Here is a 16,474-nt window from a genome sequence, read left to right as displayed (position 1 = left end):
GGGGAGGAGCCCAGGGCTGGCCTAGCCCAGGGCTGTGGGACAAAAGTGAGGGGCACTGGCAGATCTGGGGGGAGCCCAGGGCTGCTCTAGCAGGAGGCTGTGGGGCAGGAGTGAGGGGCGTTGCAGATGTAAGAGGACTGTTAGCCCCTTACTAAAACTGAGTGAGGTATTGTGGTTGGCTAGCTCCCAGCACCAAAAGGAAGGGGAAGGGTCGATGGGAAATCAGGACCCTGAGACTGACAGTCCCCAGGGGCAATGGGGAGAAGCCAATGCTCCAGGTCAGCCTGATTGACAGGGCGAGCAGGCTAATGAGGGAGTCATGAGTGCAGAGGGGTCCCATTCTCCAGTGAACTGGGGCTGCCTGGAACAGGGTGGGGCTGAGCTAAGGAGAGAGCCGAGGACCAGGCTGAGCTGGGAGCCAGCCGAAGCCAGAGGGGCCAGAGGAGCAGCCCGGGGGGCTGGAGGCAAAGCAGCAGCAGTGCTGGGGCTGAAGCTGGGGCAGTTCGGAGCCGCGTGCAGAGAGAAGCTGGGGAGAGCGAAGCAGGGATCCTGGGCAGAAGACCCAGTGCAGGGAAGAGTTGGGAGGGGGATCATAACCCTGATGGGAGGCTGACACTGGGAAGGCAACCTAAAGCCTGAGGGCATGTGGCCACTGCCAGAGCAAGTGTCCAACCCGCAGCATCCCTGCAGCACAGCCAGGTCCTGGGCAGGAGGTCTAGGCCATATGAGGAACAGACTGTGAACTTCCCTTACCCTCCGGAGATGGCTGGTTGTGGTGGCCCCATGCCACAAAGTGGGGTGACGGATTTTCCTTTCATCTTTCCTGTTTTTTCCTTATTTTTAATTGATTGCTGTTTAATAAATTGTATTTGCTTTGAATTTTATGTAATGATCAGTAGGTCAGGGAAGCATCCAGTGCAGAGAGAGCACCCCAGAGTGGGAACACCCTAGCCCCTGCCCTAAGTGACCACAACAAGGTTGGGGGTTGAGCCCCCCCAGGAATCCTGAGCCCAGCCTTGTTGGGGTTATGAGGACTCTGCCACACATGAGAGCAGAAGGGGTGTCTCGAGGTTCAGGCAGGCCTCTGGGTAAAGGGAGTGAGAGGGAGGACCCACTCCACTGTGGTGGTGTATAAGCAAGGAAAGTTCCCCACAATAGCAGGGTCAATCCCCCGCTTACACACAGCTGGGGGGAGACCAGGACTGGAGTAGAAGGCAGCTGCCAGGGAGCCAGCTCCTCCCAGACATGAGTCCCAGCCTAACCCAGCTTCCTCCTGCCCCAGCTGCAACCCCCATCCCCTAGGAGACCCACTCTAGGGCACTCCTTGAATTTGCCCACAAAGGTGAGCTGCAGCTGGAGTCTGGCTTGGATGGGGGCGCCACCTGGTGGCTGTGTCAGGAACCCAGTGGTTTTGGTCCACGCTGGCATGTGGCAACACCCAAGGGCATCAGGAGCAAGGTCTGAGTGTCTGGAAACCCCCCTCCCACCCTTTCCCCACTCCCCAGGCACTTGTTGTGGTCCTGCCCCACCCCAAGCCAGCAGCCAGGCCTCAGGCTCCCCCCACGGGCGCCAAACCTGGTCACGCACCTTCAGCACCTCCTGGGCAGCCAGGCCTCCAAGGAGGGCGGCCATGGGGCTCAGCTCCCCTGCGCTCACATGGGCAAACGTCCGTACCAGCCCCTCATCCAGTTGCTCCTGGTGCGTGGTCAGGCCTTGTGCCAGCTCCAGCAGCCTCTCCGCATCCGCCTGCAGGGACAGGCACAGGTCAGATGGGGGCGAGGCAGGACCCAGGCAGGGGCGGAGCACAGGCAGGGCACAGGTGCAAGTTGGGTCAGGGCTTGGGTGGGATGCAGGTGGGAGTGGGGCACAGGTGCAAGTTGGGTGCAGGCAGGGATGGGGTGCAGGTGGGAGCAGGATGCAGGAGGGGGGCATGAGGCCGGAAGGTGGCTGACTTCCAGGCAAGGGCCCTCCTCACCTGGACTCTGGGCCGGGGCAGCCGTCCCATCTCGGCAGTGAAGGTGTGCAGTGCCCGGAAGGCCAGGTGCAAGCTGCGCCTTCGGTCATCCATGGCTTTGATCTTTGGCTTGGCCAGGGAGGCTCTCAGGGGCTCCTGCAGGCAGAGATCAGAGTCTGGGGTGGTGCTGCCCAGGGAGCTGGGTACAGGCTGGGATGCACCCCCCACAGAGCAAGGCAGCTGGGCACAGGCAGGGCTAGGCTACTCTGCCCCATGACAGGCTCTTGGCATGGTGCTGCCAGGCTCTGAGAGCCATGCCAGGGCCTGGAGTAGGACATGGTGCCAGGCCCACACACCCATGCCCCAAAGAGCTGTTGGGTCAAGACCTGGCACAGAATGGTCCCCCCACCTCCGCCAGGGACCCCGGGTGCAGATAGATGATGGGCCTGGCTGGGGGCTGTGTTACAAATGGCTACCGTTCAAGCTACTGATGGCAGGGGCTCATCTGCTGCCTCTGCCAGGTGTGTATGTGTGAGACTGGGCAAGGCCGATATAGAGCACAGGGCAAGCATCTGGCAGAGCTGACAGGTCTCGGTTTGTCTGTTTGTCTCTTGCCATCGCAGATTATACCCTGGCCCATATAACCACTGTTCACTGCCCTGGAGTTATGTGAAGCGGCAGGAACAGGTTGGGGAATGCTCAGGCTGGGGAACGCTAGGCAGAAAACTGGCCTTGGTCCTTATGCAGCCCCTCCCCCCCGTCACTTCTACACACACTGGTCAAGTTTTCAAATTTGCTCTTCCACCTTTGGGGCCTGTGGGCACCTGCTGGCTGCTATGCCAGCTTCCCGCTGTGCCCACTCCCCACTGCACCCACTGAGCCTGCTGCCCAATGAACCCACTGTGCCCGCTCCCCATGCACCCTCTGGGCCCACTGCCCACTGAGCCTGCTGTGCCCACTCCCTGCTGTGCCCACTGCCCACTGAGCCTGCTGTGCTCACTCACCGCTGCGCCCGCTACCTGTGAGTCCACTGCCCAGTGTCTCCTCAGGCCTCATCCTCCCTGGAGTTCTACTGCAGAACAGCCCCCACGCCTCAGTTCCCCATGTTAACACCACAGCAATCCCGGTTTCTAGCCATGGGGAACAGGGCTGATTTCCAGAGGTCCTGGGGCACTGCCCACTCACTGTCTCAGCACCCAGCCTCAGGAACACCCCATGGTGAACACAGCCTGAGTGGGGCACCTAGACTCTCTGTGCCAAGAATGGGGGGACTCAGAGTGGGATCCCCAAAAGCCAGTATGCTGGGTGGGGTCTTCCCCCCCAGAGTGGGGCATGCTAAGCCCCACCCCTCAGAGTTCAGCACCTAACTCCCCAGGGCAGGGAGACATTAGGTTCGGCCTGGTGATCCATGAACAGGGACTCCTCTGGAGTCAGGCAGCTCCATACACAGCGGCGGGTGAGACCCACCTTTTAGCCCTGGGGTTAGTGCCAGTGATGAGCTGCCAAAATATTAACAACCGGTTCCCTCCTCCTCACCCCAGGAGGGGGGTCGTGACCCCCCCGTCCCCCGGGACTCCTGCCCCACCCCCCAGGACCCCTGCCCTATCCACCCCCCTTCCCTGTCCCTTAACTGCCCCCTGCCACCCCATCCAACCCCTCCTCTTATTCCTGATGGCCCCCCGGCACCCCTGCCCCATCCTACCACCCCTTCTCTCTGTCCCGACTGCCCCTGGAACCCCTGCCCCTGACTGCCTCCCACTGCCCCATCCAACCCCTGGTCCTTCCTGACTGCCCCACCAGGACCCTTGCCCCCATTCAATTCCCCTGTTCCCTGCCCTCTGACTGCCCCCAGTCTCGACCCTAATCCACCCCCGCCCTCTATCCAACACCCTCTCCCTGCTCCCTGTCCCCCTTACCGTGCTGCCTGAAGATGGGGGTCGTGCCACCCAGAGTCGGGGCTGGGAGCCACGGGTGCTGGGCTGCAGTCGGGGTCCGGGTCGGCGTCAGGGTCCGGCCTGGAGCCGCGCCGCCCAGCCGGAGCCGAGGTCCGGTTCGGCGTTGGGGTCCGGCCCGGAGCCGCGCCGCCCGGCCGGAGCCGGGGTCCGGGTCAGCATCGGGAGCCGCGCCACCCGGCCGGAGCTGGGATCCAGGTCAGAGCCGGGTCCGGGTCAGAGCCGGCCCAGAGCCGCGCCACCTGGCCGGAGCCGGGGGCCGGGTCAGAGCCGGGGGCTGGTCCAGAGCCGCGCCGCCCAGAGTCGGGGCCGGGAGCCGGCCCGGAGCTGCGCCGCCCGCCTGGCCAGAGTCGGGGCCGGGGTCAGAGCCGGGGGCCGGCCGGAGCCATGCCGCCCGCCCGGCCAGAGTCGGGGCCGGGGTCAGAGCCGGGGGCCAGCTCGAAGCTGCACCGCCCGGCCGGAGTCGGGGTTGGGGGCCTGCCTGTAGGGGGCCGGGGATGCCTGGCGCCTAGAGCCCTCCTTGTGCCTCCCCTCTCCAGCTCACCTGCAGGAAGCTGCTGCTTCATTCTCAGCCCTCCCAGGCTTCCCGCGCTAACAGCTGATTGGCGGGAAGCCCGGAGTGGGAGACTTCAGAGGAGGAGGCAGAGCTGGAGCCAGGTGAGCTGGGGCCGGGGGCAGGGCAGGGCAGGGAGCTGCTGCAGGCAGAGCCTTTGTTAAATTTAAAAGCCCTTTACAACCGGTTCTAAAAGGGTTTCTAAATTTAACAACCAGTTCGCACGAACCGGTGCGAACCGGTTGCAGCTCACCACTGGTTAGTGCCCTGTTCAAACCCTTCTGATGTGGGGGAGGGGGCTGGGATCTCCCCACCCTGGGTCCGTGCTCTAGCCATTGGGCAAGCAGTTGCAAGGTGGATGGTGCCCCATCTCCTCTCCTCCAGGCAGCCTCTGGTGGGGCCCGATCTAGTGCACAGCCTCTGAGCACACTGACCGGATCAGGCCCATATGCCCCATGAGCATTGCCCCCATCTGCCTGGTTCGCAAATTGTTCTGGTGCATTGGTGGGATGCTGACACCCAGATGCTGGAGCATGGCAGCAGTGCGCTGGTGCTGTGGGGAACCGGGGGCACTGCGGGAGCATTGACCTGACAATGTGGTGGCAACTGAGCTCAGGTGCCTGCAGCGTTTGGTGGGAGTTTGGGGAACTGCAGTGGAGCCTAAAATTGGGATGTCAGCACTGAGCCCTTTGCGAATCAAGCCTTAAGTCTCCATAAAGAGGAACAAAGAGGATGAGAGAATTACAGACCAGTCAGCCTCACTTTGCTCCTTGAGCAAATGAACAAACCAGCCGGTTGTGAGCACCCTCAGGATGATCAGGGCTAAGGCATCACCAGCAGGCATTGGTCAAATCACAGCAAACCAGCCTTCCTGCTTCATCAGGGTTCCTGGCTCGGTGGACAGGAGAGGAGCAGTAGTACTGATGTACAGTAACTCCTCACTTAAAGTTGTCCCAGTTAACATTGTTATGTTGCTGATCAATTAGGGAACATGCTCGTTTCAAGTTGTGCAATGCTTCCTTCTAACGTTGTTTGGCAGCTGCCTGCTTTGTCCACTGCTTGCAGGAAGAGCAGCCTGTTGCAGCTAGCTGGTTGGGGCTTGTAACCAGGGTGGACCGGCAGCCCCTCTATCAGCTCCCCATTCCCCTAAGTTTCCTGTGCTGCAGCCGCCCAGCAGACTATCAATCGGCAGTTCAGTTGTCCCTCCCCACACTGCCATGTCCTGCTCCTGCCCTCTGCCTTGGAGCTGCTCCCAGAGACTCCTGCTTGCTGTGCAAGGGGGGGGGGCTAATGTCAGGCTGTCCCCCCCTGCTCCTGCACCCCGCTTACCCCTTCTCCATATAGAGCAGGGAGGGGACAGAGAGAGAGAGAGAGAGAGAGAGCCAGCTTAGGGCAGCAACTGCTGTCTCAGCTTCCTGATCCACTTAAAAAGACAATGCACTTTAAGAGTGGGTCAGCTTACTTAAAGGGGCAGTGTGCATTTCTCTCTCTCACACACAAGGTGTGTGTCTATCTCTGTCTGCTATGCTGTCTCCCCTCCCTCCTGTTCGTGCTGCCTTGATGAGAGCCTATATTAACAACGTGTTAACCCTTGAGGGCTCAGCTGAGTGCTAGTTCATCATTTAGCAGCAAGGCATTCCCTGGGAAATATCCCTCCCTCTTCCACCCTCTAACTTCACCTCCTCAACCAAGCTTCACAATCATCATAGCTGTGAACAGTATTAAATTGTTTAAAACGTATACTGTGTGTATATCTATATAATATATAGTTTTTTGTCCGGTGAAAAAATTTCCCTGGAACCTAACCCCCCCACACCCCCCATTTACATTAATTCTTATGGGAAATTGGATTCGCTTAACATCGTTTCGCTTAAAGTTGCATTTTTCAGGAACATAACTACAACGTTAAGCGAGGAGTTACTGTATCTTAACTTTAGTAAGACTTTCGACCCAGTCCCCCATGACATTCTCATAAGCAAACTAGGAGAAAGTGGTCTAGATCAGGGGTAGGCAAACTTTTTGGCCCGAGGGCCACATCTGGGTGGGGAAATTGCATGCAGGGCCATGAATGTAGGGCTGGGGCGCGGGATGGAGTGCGGGGTGTGAGAGGCGGTGTGGTGTGCAGGAAAGGGCTCAGGGCAAGGGACTGGGGTGCAGGAGAGATGTGGGGTATACGAGGGGGCTCAGGGCAGGGATTTGGGGTGCAGGAAGGGTTTGGGCTGCAGATTCCAGCCTGGCGCCGCTTACCTTGAGCGGCTCCAGGATGGCAGCGGCGCGCACTGGGGCTAAGGCAGGCTCCCTGCCTGCCCTGGCCCCGCACCACTCCCAGAAGCACTACCCCGTCACATATAGTTACCTAAATCTGTCCTGCGCATGGGCCAACAGCATGAGCAGAATATACACTTGTGTCTGCAGCGCCAGAATTCACATAGCTTGGTACCCATCCATGGGAACAAATTCGAGTTTTGTGGACAAAACTTAGGCACCTATTTTTGAAAACCTGACTCACTGTGGCCACTACCTAAGATCAGTCTTACTGGGTCAGTCCAATGGTCCATCTATATACCACTCCCAGAAGCAGTTGTCACCACGTCCCTGCGGCCCCTGGGGGAGGAGGAGCAGAGGGCTCCATGTGCTGCCCTCGCCTGTGGGTACCTCCTTCGAAGCTCCCATTAGCAGCGGTTCCCCGTTCCTGACCAATGGGAGCTATGGAGGGCAGTACCCGCAGGTGAGGGCAGTGCGCCGAGCCCTCTGCCTCCTGCTCCCCCAAGGGCCACAGGGACATAGTGCCAGCCGCTTCCGGGAGCGGCACGGGGCCAGGCAGGCAGGGAGCCTGCCTTACCCTTGCAGCACCATGTGAGTGTCAATCCTGCGGGCAGGATCCAAAGCCCTGATGGGCCAAATCCAGCCCGTAGTTTGCCCACCCTTGCTCTAGATGAAACTACTATAAGGTGGGTGCACAATTGGCTGAAAAGCCATTCTTGAAGAGTAATTATAGTGGGAGGGTACATCTAATGGGGTCCTGCAAAGATCAGTCCTGCGGCTGGTACTATTCAATGTTTTCATTAATAATGGATAATGGAGTTATGACATTATTAATATGAACTTGGGAACATATAGATCATTGTTGCCACCACTGTTATATATTTGCAGCAAATGTACAAAAGTTGTCATGCAAGGTGACTATGGAAAGGTTATAATTTGCTGGGTATGATTATACTATCTGAATGCATGTATCATTTTTGTAGTTGAAGTTATGGATATTGGCTATGTACTTGTATATCAATGTGTTTTGATTCTAAGTAGCCTCAGTGAATCATTTGGTCAGCTTCTTGAGAAAGGACTATTCTCAGTAAGTGCCCAATCAAGAAACACTTAACTGACAGTGGACTTTGGGAGATGCCAATCCACATCTGAGCTTTCCTGGGAATGTTCAAACTAACATGTAAACAATGGCGTCGGCCTGCAAATTGAGTCATGTCTGGACATGTGACTTGCCCATGTGACTCCAGACTCCATCTTGCTACTGTGATTTTCTACAGTCAGAACAAATGGGTGTCCTTCCAAGGGAAGAGACTATAAAAGGCTGTCGCATCTCCTCCATCTTGTCTTCAATCCTGCTTCTTACTTCTGGAGGGACTTTGCTACAAACTGAAGCTCTGAACAAAGGACTGAATGACCCATCCCAGCTGTGGATGTACTCCAGAGACTTGATTTGAACCTGCAGCTTATTCCATCACAAGCTAAATATGACTCAACAATGTAACACTTGCAAAAAAAAGTGAACATCATTCTGGGATGTATTAGCAGGAGTGTTGCAAGCAAGACACGAGAAATAATTCTTCTGCTCTACTCTGCGCTGACTAGGCCTCAGCTGGAGTATTGTGTCGAGTTCTGGCGCCACATTTCAGGAAAGATGTGGACAAATTGGAGAAGGCCAGAGAAGAACAACAAAAATGATTAAAGATCTAGAAAACATGACTTATGAGGGAAGATTGAAAAAAAATGGTTTTTTTTTTAGTCTAGAAAAGAGAAGACTGAGAGGGGACATGATAACAGTTTTCAAGTACATAAAAGGTTGTTAAAAAGAGGAGGGAGAAAAACTGTTCTCCTTAACCTCTGAGGGTAGGACAAGAAGCAATGGGCTTAAGGATGGACAACAGGAAAAACTTCCTGCCGGGGTGGTTAAGCATTGGAATAAATTGCCCAGAGAGGTTGCGGAGTCTCCATCACTGGAGACTTTTAAGAGCAGGTTGGACACACACCTGTCAGGGACGGTCCAGATAATACATAGCAGGTGCTAGGACTAGATGACCTCATGAGGTCCCTTCCAGACCTGCATTTCCAGGAGTCTGAGTGCTTGTGTGCACCCCACACAAGGCCTGGAGGGATGAAGCTAGTAAAGGGGCCAATCAGCTGTCCACAGAGAAGGAGCCAGGGAGCAGGGAGCTGGGCAGGAGCAGGTGGGCCCATACAAGCAGGAAGCTGGCACCCGTGGGGACTGCAGTCAGGGCCGCTGAGAGTGGGTTTGGGCCCCGGTGAAAACATTTTTTCGGGCCCCCCAGCAAGGGCGGACTGGCTAAACAGGGCCGACGGTAATTTGTACTGGCTTCCCGCACACCTCGTCGGTCCCGGCTGCAGTCCCTCCCTGGGAGGGGTGTTAGGGCTGGAGCAAGCAGCCTACTCCTGGGAGGAGGGTTTGAAGCTGGTACATCCAGGGGTAAATGGGGATGTGGGGGAACCAGATGCTGTAGGAAGGAATCCAGGGAAGGAGCAAGGGCTGCAGGGAGCAGCCAGAGTTTGATTAGACTCATAGACTTTAAGGTCAGAAGGGACCATTATGATCATCTAGACTGACCTCCTGCACAATGCAGGCCACAGAATCTCACCCACCCACTCCTGTAATAAACCCCTAACCTATGTCTGAGTTACTGAAGTCCTCAAATCATGGTTTGAAGACCCCAAGCTGCAGAGAATCCTCCAGCAAGTGACCCGTGCCCCATGCTGCAGAGGAAGGCAAAAAACCTCCAGGGCCTCTGCCAATCTGCCCTGGAGGAAAATTCCTTCCCGACCCCAAATATGGCGATCAGTTAAACCCTGAGCATGTGGGCAAGACTCACCAGCCAGCACCCAGGAAAGAATTCTCTGTAGTAACTCAGATCCCACCCCATCTAACATCCCATCACAGACCACTGGGCATACTTACCTGCTGATAATCAAAGATAAATTGCCAAATTAATTGCCAAAATTAGGCTATCCCATCATACCATCCCCTCCATAAACTTATCAAGCTTAGTCTTGAAGCCAGATATGTCTTTTGCCCCCCACTACTCCCCTTGGAAGGCTGTTCCAGAACTTCACTCCTCTAATGGTTAGAAACCTTCATCTAATTTCAAGTCTAAACTTCCTAGTGTCCAGTTCATATCTATTTGTTCTTGTGTCCACATTGGTACTAAGCTTAAATAATTCTTCTCTTTCCCTAATATTTATCCCTCTGATATATTTATAAAGAGCAATTATATCCCCCCTCAACCTTCTTTTGCAGGTATGGGGCCCCAGACTGGACCCTCAAGTAGCAGGTGGGCTGGGTTCCTCTGCCAGCCCCTGCAGATGTGGCGCCAGAAGACTGCCTGAGGCTGTTTGTGTGGAAGGGCTTTGGGTAACCCCAGAAGGGGAATCCCGTAGGGAGTCAGCCGGAGGCAAAAGAGGCTGCAGGGCAAGCCAGGACAAGGGAAGACACTGCCAGAGGAGGCTGCAAGCCTGACAGAGCTAATCCCCAAGAGGCCCTTACAGAGGGGAAGCAGGGGGCTGTAGGAGGGAGCCCAAGGAACCAGCTGGACTGGACCTATGAAGACAGAGGCTGCTGGGGAAGGCCGCAGTCCCTGCTGGGCAGGGGGAGGAGGGTTGGGAGGCTACAGGACCAGGTAGCCCACAGTCCCTCCGGGGGGGGGGGGGAGACGGACAGTGTTGGGGGGCTGGCAAACCCCAGGGAGGGGCAGGGCCAGGTGGCAGGAGAGGGCTCAAAGGGAACAGGCCTTGGTGGCTGAGCAGAGGGGCCCTGAGTCAGAACCTGGAGCAGAGAGTAGGCCTGGGGCCCTGCCAGCCACTGAGGAGTGGCACTGGGGCAGTGAAAGGGAGTCTGCCAGGGAGGGAGGCTGGTGCCTGGAAGGGAAAAGGCTGGTAGTGGCCTGGCCAGAGGCTGAGTCACCAAGAGGCAGCAGCAACTTGGGGCGCCACAGACCCGGCAACAGAGACGGAGGGAGGGAGGGCCTGTGACTGCAGAAAGAGGCTCCACTGGGCAAGCTATTCCCCAGTGACCAGGGGAGGAGCCAGCCCAGAGGAGCCCCCAATCATGGGAACGAGACTTTTACCAATGTTCAACACACTTACAGGCCTGATGATTAACAGTGGGTTGGGATGGATGCCAACCTCCTGGGGCTACCCTGACTGATGCTGGGCACTTCACCCCTGAACAAGAGCATCAACATAGGGGTTCGGGGCAGTGCATCCCCAGGGCATGGCCTGGTTTCACACCTTTAGTGTCACACCTTGGAGACATGCCCTTACTAAGACAAGCCTCAGGTTCCTTTAGTTTCACAGGCTTTCCCTGGGGTTCCATGGCACACCCACAGCAGGGCCTGCAGCCAGTCTGACACAAAGCCCTGTGCTGGCAAAGAAGCAATGCAAGGGCTCATCTGCACTAGAGAAATAGGTTGGTTTAACTACCTCAGTCAGGCATGTGAAAAATCCACGCCCTTCCCCCCTGCGGCGGAGTTAAGCTGTCCCAAGGTAGACAGCACAAGAATTCTTCCATTGACCTAGTTGGTGCCGCTGAGGGAGGTGGATTGCCCACACTGACCAGAGAGCCCCCCCACCATTGGCACAGGTAGTGTCTACACTGAACACTATAGCAGCATGCTCTAGTGTTTTAAGTGTAGACAAGCCCTTAGCCACACAATCAGTATCTGAGTTGTCAAGCTCTAGATAATAATGGTTAATTTAGCATTATAGTCTGTGTCCTCACTGTTAAGAAAATGTGTTTACTGTGGGAGATCTATATGCATTAGCACAGGTATGGGCAAACGTTTTGGCCCCAGGGGCACATCTGGGTATGGAAATTGTATGGCGGACCATGAATGTTCTTGAAACTGGGGGTTGGGGTACGAGAGGGGGTGAGAGCTCTGGCTGGGGGTGCAGGCTCTGGAATGGGGCCAGAAATGAGCTCAGGGTGTGGGAGGGGGCTCTGGGCTGGGGCAGGGGGTTGGGGTGTGGAGGGGAGGGAGGAGGGCTCTGGCTGGGGGTGCAGGCTCTAGGGTGGGGCTGGGGATAAGGGGTTGGGGGTGCAGGAGGTTGCTCCAGGCTGGGATGGAGAGGTTTGGAGGGTGGGGGGGAAATCAGGGCTGGGGAAGGGGGTTGGGGTGCGGGAGGGGGTCGGGGTGCAGGCTCTGGGTGGCGCTTTCCTCAAGCAGCTCCCAGAAACAGCGGTATGTCCCCCTTGCAGCTCCTACATGGAGGTGCAGCCAGGCAACTCTGCACACTGCTCTGTCCGCAGACACCACCCCTGCATCTCCCATTGGCCACATTTCCTGGTCAATGGGAGCTGCGGGGGCAATGCTTGGGGTGGGAGCAGTGTGCAGAGCCCACTGGCTGCCTCTACGTGTAGGAGCTGGAAGGGGGACATACTGCTGCTTCTGGGAGCCCCATGGAGTGACGCAAGCCCCCGACCCCACTCCCCAGCTGGAGCGCCAGATTGGGGCAAGCCCCAGACCCTGCTGCCCGACGGGAGCTTGAGGGCCGGGTTAAAACATGGAAGGCTGGATGCAGCCCCTGGGTCTTGGTTTGCCCACCCCTGCATTAGCATCACCCTGTGACGATCCAGTGCTCTACATGTCCCACTAACAGCTATACGGGTGAAATCAGACAATCTCTATGGAATGAACTCGCACAGGAAAAAGAGAAAGGACAAAAACATGCCATCTGCCACTGGTGGGTGAACACTTTTCACACAGCAATCACTCCATGACTGACCTCTCAGTCCTCGTCCACACAGGAAATCTGCACAACTCCTTCTAAAGACGAGCCTGTGAGTTTACATTAATAACTTTGCTAGACACTAAAAATTGTCTTAATAAAAGACACTGGATTTATAGCTTATTACAACAATCTGTAGCCACTAACCCCCTTTCCCTTTGTGTCCTGTGACTACAGGGGTGTTAATAGGCCACTCTACATTAAATGGTTCCTTACAATATGTGTAACTACTTACGCTAAAACTATCTGTTCAATCTTATATTTAGCCAGGACACTCTCAGTAGGTTTCCAGAGCTGAAGAAGAGCTCTGTGTGGCTCGAAAGCTTGTCTCTTTCCCCAGCAGAAGTTGGTCCACTCAAAGCTATTCCCTCACCCACCTCATGTCTCTAATATGCTGGCACTGACACAGCTAAAACACCACTGCAAACATAGTGGAGACACAGCATTTTAGTTACTCCTTTGCATTGGCTGCCTTTTGGAGAAACAGCATAATTCACCTTAAAAATCCTTGCTTTCGGCAGTAGAGAGCAGTAAACTTGTCAGAATGATACTGAAATGTATCATAACACGATATGTAGAATATATCAAAAGCTATTAAATTAAAATATGCAGGGAAAAGTATAAACAATTCAGCAGAAAAAAATCAACATTTAGGCATGCAGCAAATGAAATAACATGTGTCTGCAGGAGGGGGGGATTACTTACAGAAATAAGGATTTTAATCAATTTTCAGTGATGACAGGAGAGGGAACACGTGTTCCTGGAAGTCCCAAACGGGATTGGATGTCATAGGAATTTATGCCTATTTTAGGTCTATGGTGTCTTTGGGAGAGGGAACAGAGAAAGTACAAAGCTAGTGCAACTGAAAGGCTCAGGAACAAAAAGGTAAAATACAAGTCCCTCAAACCGATGCATTTAGTTCCTTTAATTCCATGACTTTCAGGTGAAAAACTCATGATTTTTTAACACTTGTGGCTGCCAATCGCATACCTCTCTCTAGTAACAATGGCAGTAGCAATTTGCCTTTTCAGAAGGGCTTCATATACGATAGTATAATGCCCTTTGGGCCAGATTTTTAAAGGCATTTAGGCAGCTAGTGGGATTTTCAAAAGCACCGAGATGCTCTCACCCTTCAAAGATCTGTCCTGGGGTGAATATTTGGAAGCCAAGTGCTACACACCAGTGGAGAGGTGAAGAAGCCCCAGGGGGCTGGCTAGAGAAGCAAAGGAACAGTTGACAAGGCAATTCCCATTGGTGGATCAAAGGAAAGGGAAGAGGTTTGACACCCAAGCAGGAAATCACCCAGCCTTGATGTCCTGAGCCCAAAGAATTAACGCGTGGATTAAAACAAAACGAGAAAAGGATGAAATTTAGAATTAAAACCTAATGTCGCCAGACAGACAGGAAGTGCTGTTCCAGAAACACCGTGAGCTGTGACTGCTGATGGTAATAGTGACACATAGTCACTAATTTGCTCTCAAGTGGCAGTGCCACCCACCAGCCTTCCCTGGTAAGGACGGCCCACGATGAAGTGCCAAGGGAAATCAGGGTAACATTTTCAAATAAAGAATGGCCAGGAGTGATACTGGCCTGGCAGCAGCATGCTGGAACAAGAACAGCAGCCAAGACAAATTTGTGACGGGCGTTCAGTAGAAAGAGAAGCTGAGCCAGGATGCCATATACACTAAACCATGGCTGACAACTGTCACTTTTGGGGGGCAAAATACAGCACTGAATGGAGTCTCCTTCAGCCACCCAGCACATCCCAGCGGCTGAGGCAGAGCTGCCTTGGCTAGGCAGCATGGCCCTGGGACACAGGAGCTGAGCTCCACTGTCCTGGCACAGGAAACAAAAAGCCCCTCTGCTCCCCTGTGATACATGAAGGGGGGAGGGGGAGGGAGCTCCCTTTAATGGACACCCAGCCAGCCAGTTAGCTGTAAAATCCCTCTTGGTCTGTTCTCTACTTGCTTTACCTGTAAAGGGTTAACAAGCCCACAGGTCAAAGAAAAGGAAGTGGGCACCTGACCAAAAGAGCCAATGGGAAGGTAGAACTTTTTAAAATTGGGGAAGAAACTTTCCCTTTGTCTGTTGTTCTCTGGGCTGCAGGGACAGAGCAACAATGTTGTAAGCAGCTTAAGCCAGGTATGATTAGATTATCAATTCATACCTCAAACCTACTTATCTGAAGCCTCAGATATGTAAGTACAATTAGGGAATGTCTAAAAAGACGTGATTAGGGTTATTTCTTATTGGCTTGTGGACTCCTCTATGTCCACCTCAGATGCTTTGTTTGCTTGTAACCTTTAAGCTGAACCCCCAAGAAAGCTATTTTGGGCATTTGATTTTTTGGAATTGCTCTTTTAAAATCTAGCAAAACCCCAAGTTCCATATGTATTTTCTTTCTTTTTGTTTTTAAATAAAAAATTACCTTTTTTAAGAAGAGAATTGGATTTTTGGTGTCCTAAGAGATTTGTGCATACATTGTTTGACTAGCTGGTGGCAACAGCTAATTTCCTTTGTTTTCATTCTCAACTCTTCCTTGGAGGGGGGTGGGATGAGATGAAAGAGCTTCAGGGTACCCCACAGGGAAGAATTCCTAAGTGCTCCTTCCTGGGTCCAAGGGGTTTTTTTGCATTTGGGCGGTGGCAGCGTTTACCAAGCCAAAGTTAGAGAAAAGCTGTAACCTTGGGAGTTTAATACAAGCCTGGAGATGCCAGTATTAATTTTTAGAATCCTTGCAGGCCCCCACTTCCTGCACTCAGAGTGACAGAGTGGGGATTCAGCCTTGACACCCCCACACTCCAAACGCCCCCCCCCAGGTAACTGTTACTCCTTCTGCCCCAAGCTGGCAGTGCCCCGGCTCCTAACCCCAGCCCTGATTTGGCCCCTCTCCCACCTCTGCCTCCAGCAGTTTGCCCCTCCTGTGCAGTCAGTTTGGCCACAGCCTGGCCCTCCCCCTCCAGACCCAGGGAACAGGAGGTCCCCCCCAGGGAGGCAGTGTGAGGCCAGCAACTCCAGCACACGTTACTGAGCATCCGCAAGGACACGTTTGGTCCCAGCAAAGCAGCAAATTCTCATGGGCAGCAGTTTGTAACACTGCACCCATTTGCGGGGAAGGGGCCTGGACAGCCGTGGGAGGGGGAGAGCAAGGAGCAAGTGGGGGGGGGGGCTGGCCATCTGTGAGGGGTGGGAGTTGGGCGGCCCAGCCAGCCATAGGGCAGCCCAGCCAGCCCCGGGGCAGGCAGAGTGGGGGGCCCAGCCATGGGGGATAAAACTGGGGGCTGAGTCGGGGGCCCAGCCAGCCATGGGAGCTCCGGGGGAGGAGGGGGCACAGAGTTGTGGGGCCCAGCCAGCTGCAAAGGGGACCATGGGGGGGCTGGCCAGCCATGGGGGGCCCTGCGGGGGGGGGGGTCAGCTGGGGGCATACTCACGTAGGAGTGCAGCTGTGGCACCTTCACCTGGGTGATGACTCCACCACGCTGGTATGGGGCAAAGGAGCCGGTGTCCCCAATCTCCAGTGTGAATTCATCTGGGGGAGGCAGTGCCCGGGTGAGGGGGGCCCTGAGTCCCCACAACTCCTCCCCGGCTCTGTAAGCCTGGGGCCCCGCCCCTGGGGCCCCACAGTCTGTGGCAACTGGGCAAGGCCTGTGTGTAAAGGCGTCTCTGCCATCTTGGTTTGGCCCAGACCTGCCCAGGGCCCAACCCAGACCCAGGAGCCCAAGGCCAGCCTAGCCTTGGCACTAGGGAACTCACACGGGCCCAGGGTTGGTCGGAGCCCAGCAACCCCCCACACGGGGCTGGGCTGAAAGCAGGGAGCCAGCAGGGAAGCCCTCATCCCTCTCTGCCCCCCCCCCGCCCCCGGAGAGGTGGGGCTAGTGACTTTCAGTGAAAAACTACATCCCAGCCCCCATTGCAGTGGCCTCCCCCCAGAGCAGGGTCCCCCCCCCAATGCTACCCTGCCCTCAGAGCGGGATCCCCCAATGC

The 16,474-nt window shown here is 55.3% G+C and overlaps 1 protein-coding gene across 7 annotated transcripts in view; it reads right to left on the bottom strand.

The window, feature by feature from the left end:
* UBA7 (ubiquitin like modifier activating enzyme 7) overlaps window positions 1–16,474 on the bottom strand; it is a 54,062-nt gene that overhangs the window by 30,599 nt on the left and 6,989 nt on the right. For 6 of the 7 annotated variants that reach the window (XM_045025102.1, XM_045025098.1, XM_045025095.1 and 3 more), the window contains 3 exons: window positions 15,922–16,019; window positions 1,976–2,110; window positions 1,588–1,746 (listed from right to left, as the gene is read on the bottom strand). In XM_045025102.1, coding sequence (XP_044881037.1) covers window positions 1,588–1,746; window positions 1,976–2,110; window positions 15,922–16,019 — 392 coding nt within the window. The remainder of the gene's footprint in view (window positions 1–1,587; window positions 1,747–1,975; window positions 2,111–15,921; window positions 16,020–16,474) is intronic. The other variant, XM_045025100.1, reaches the window with a different exon arrangement.

This window comes from Mauremys mutica, chromosome 7 (genome assembly GCF_020497125.1).
Source record: "Mauremys mutica isolate MM-2020 ecotype Southern chromosome 7, ASM2049712v1, whole genome shotgun sequence".
In the NCBI taxonomy this organism is placed as follows: domain Eukaryota; kingdom Metazoa; phylum Chordata; order Testudines; family Geoemydidae; genus Mauremys; species Mauremys mutica.
This window is presented reverse-complemented; position numbering and strand designations above follow the sequence as displayed.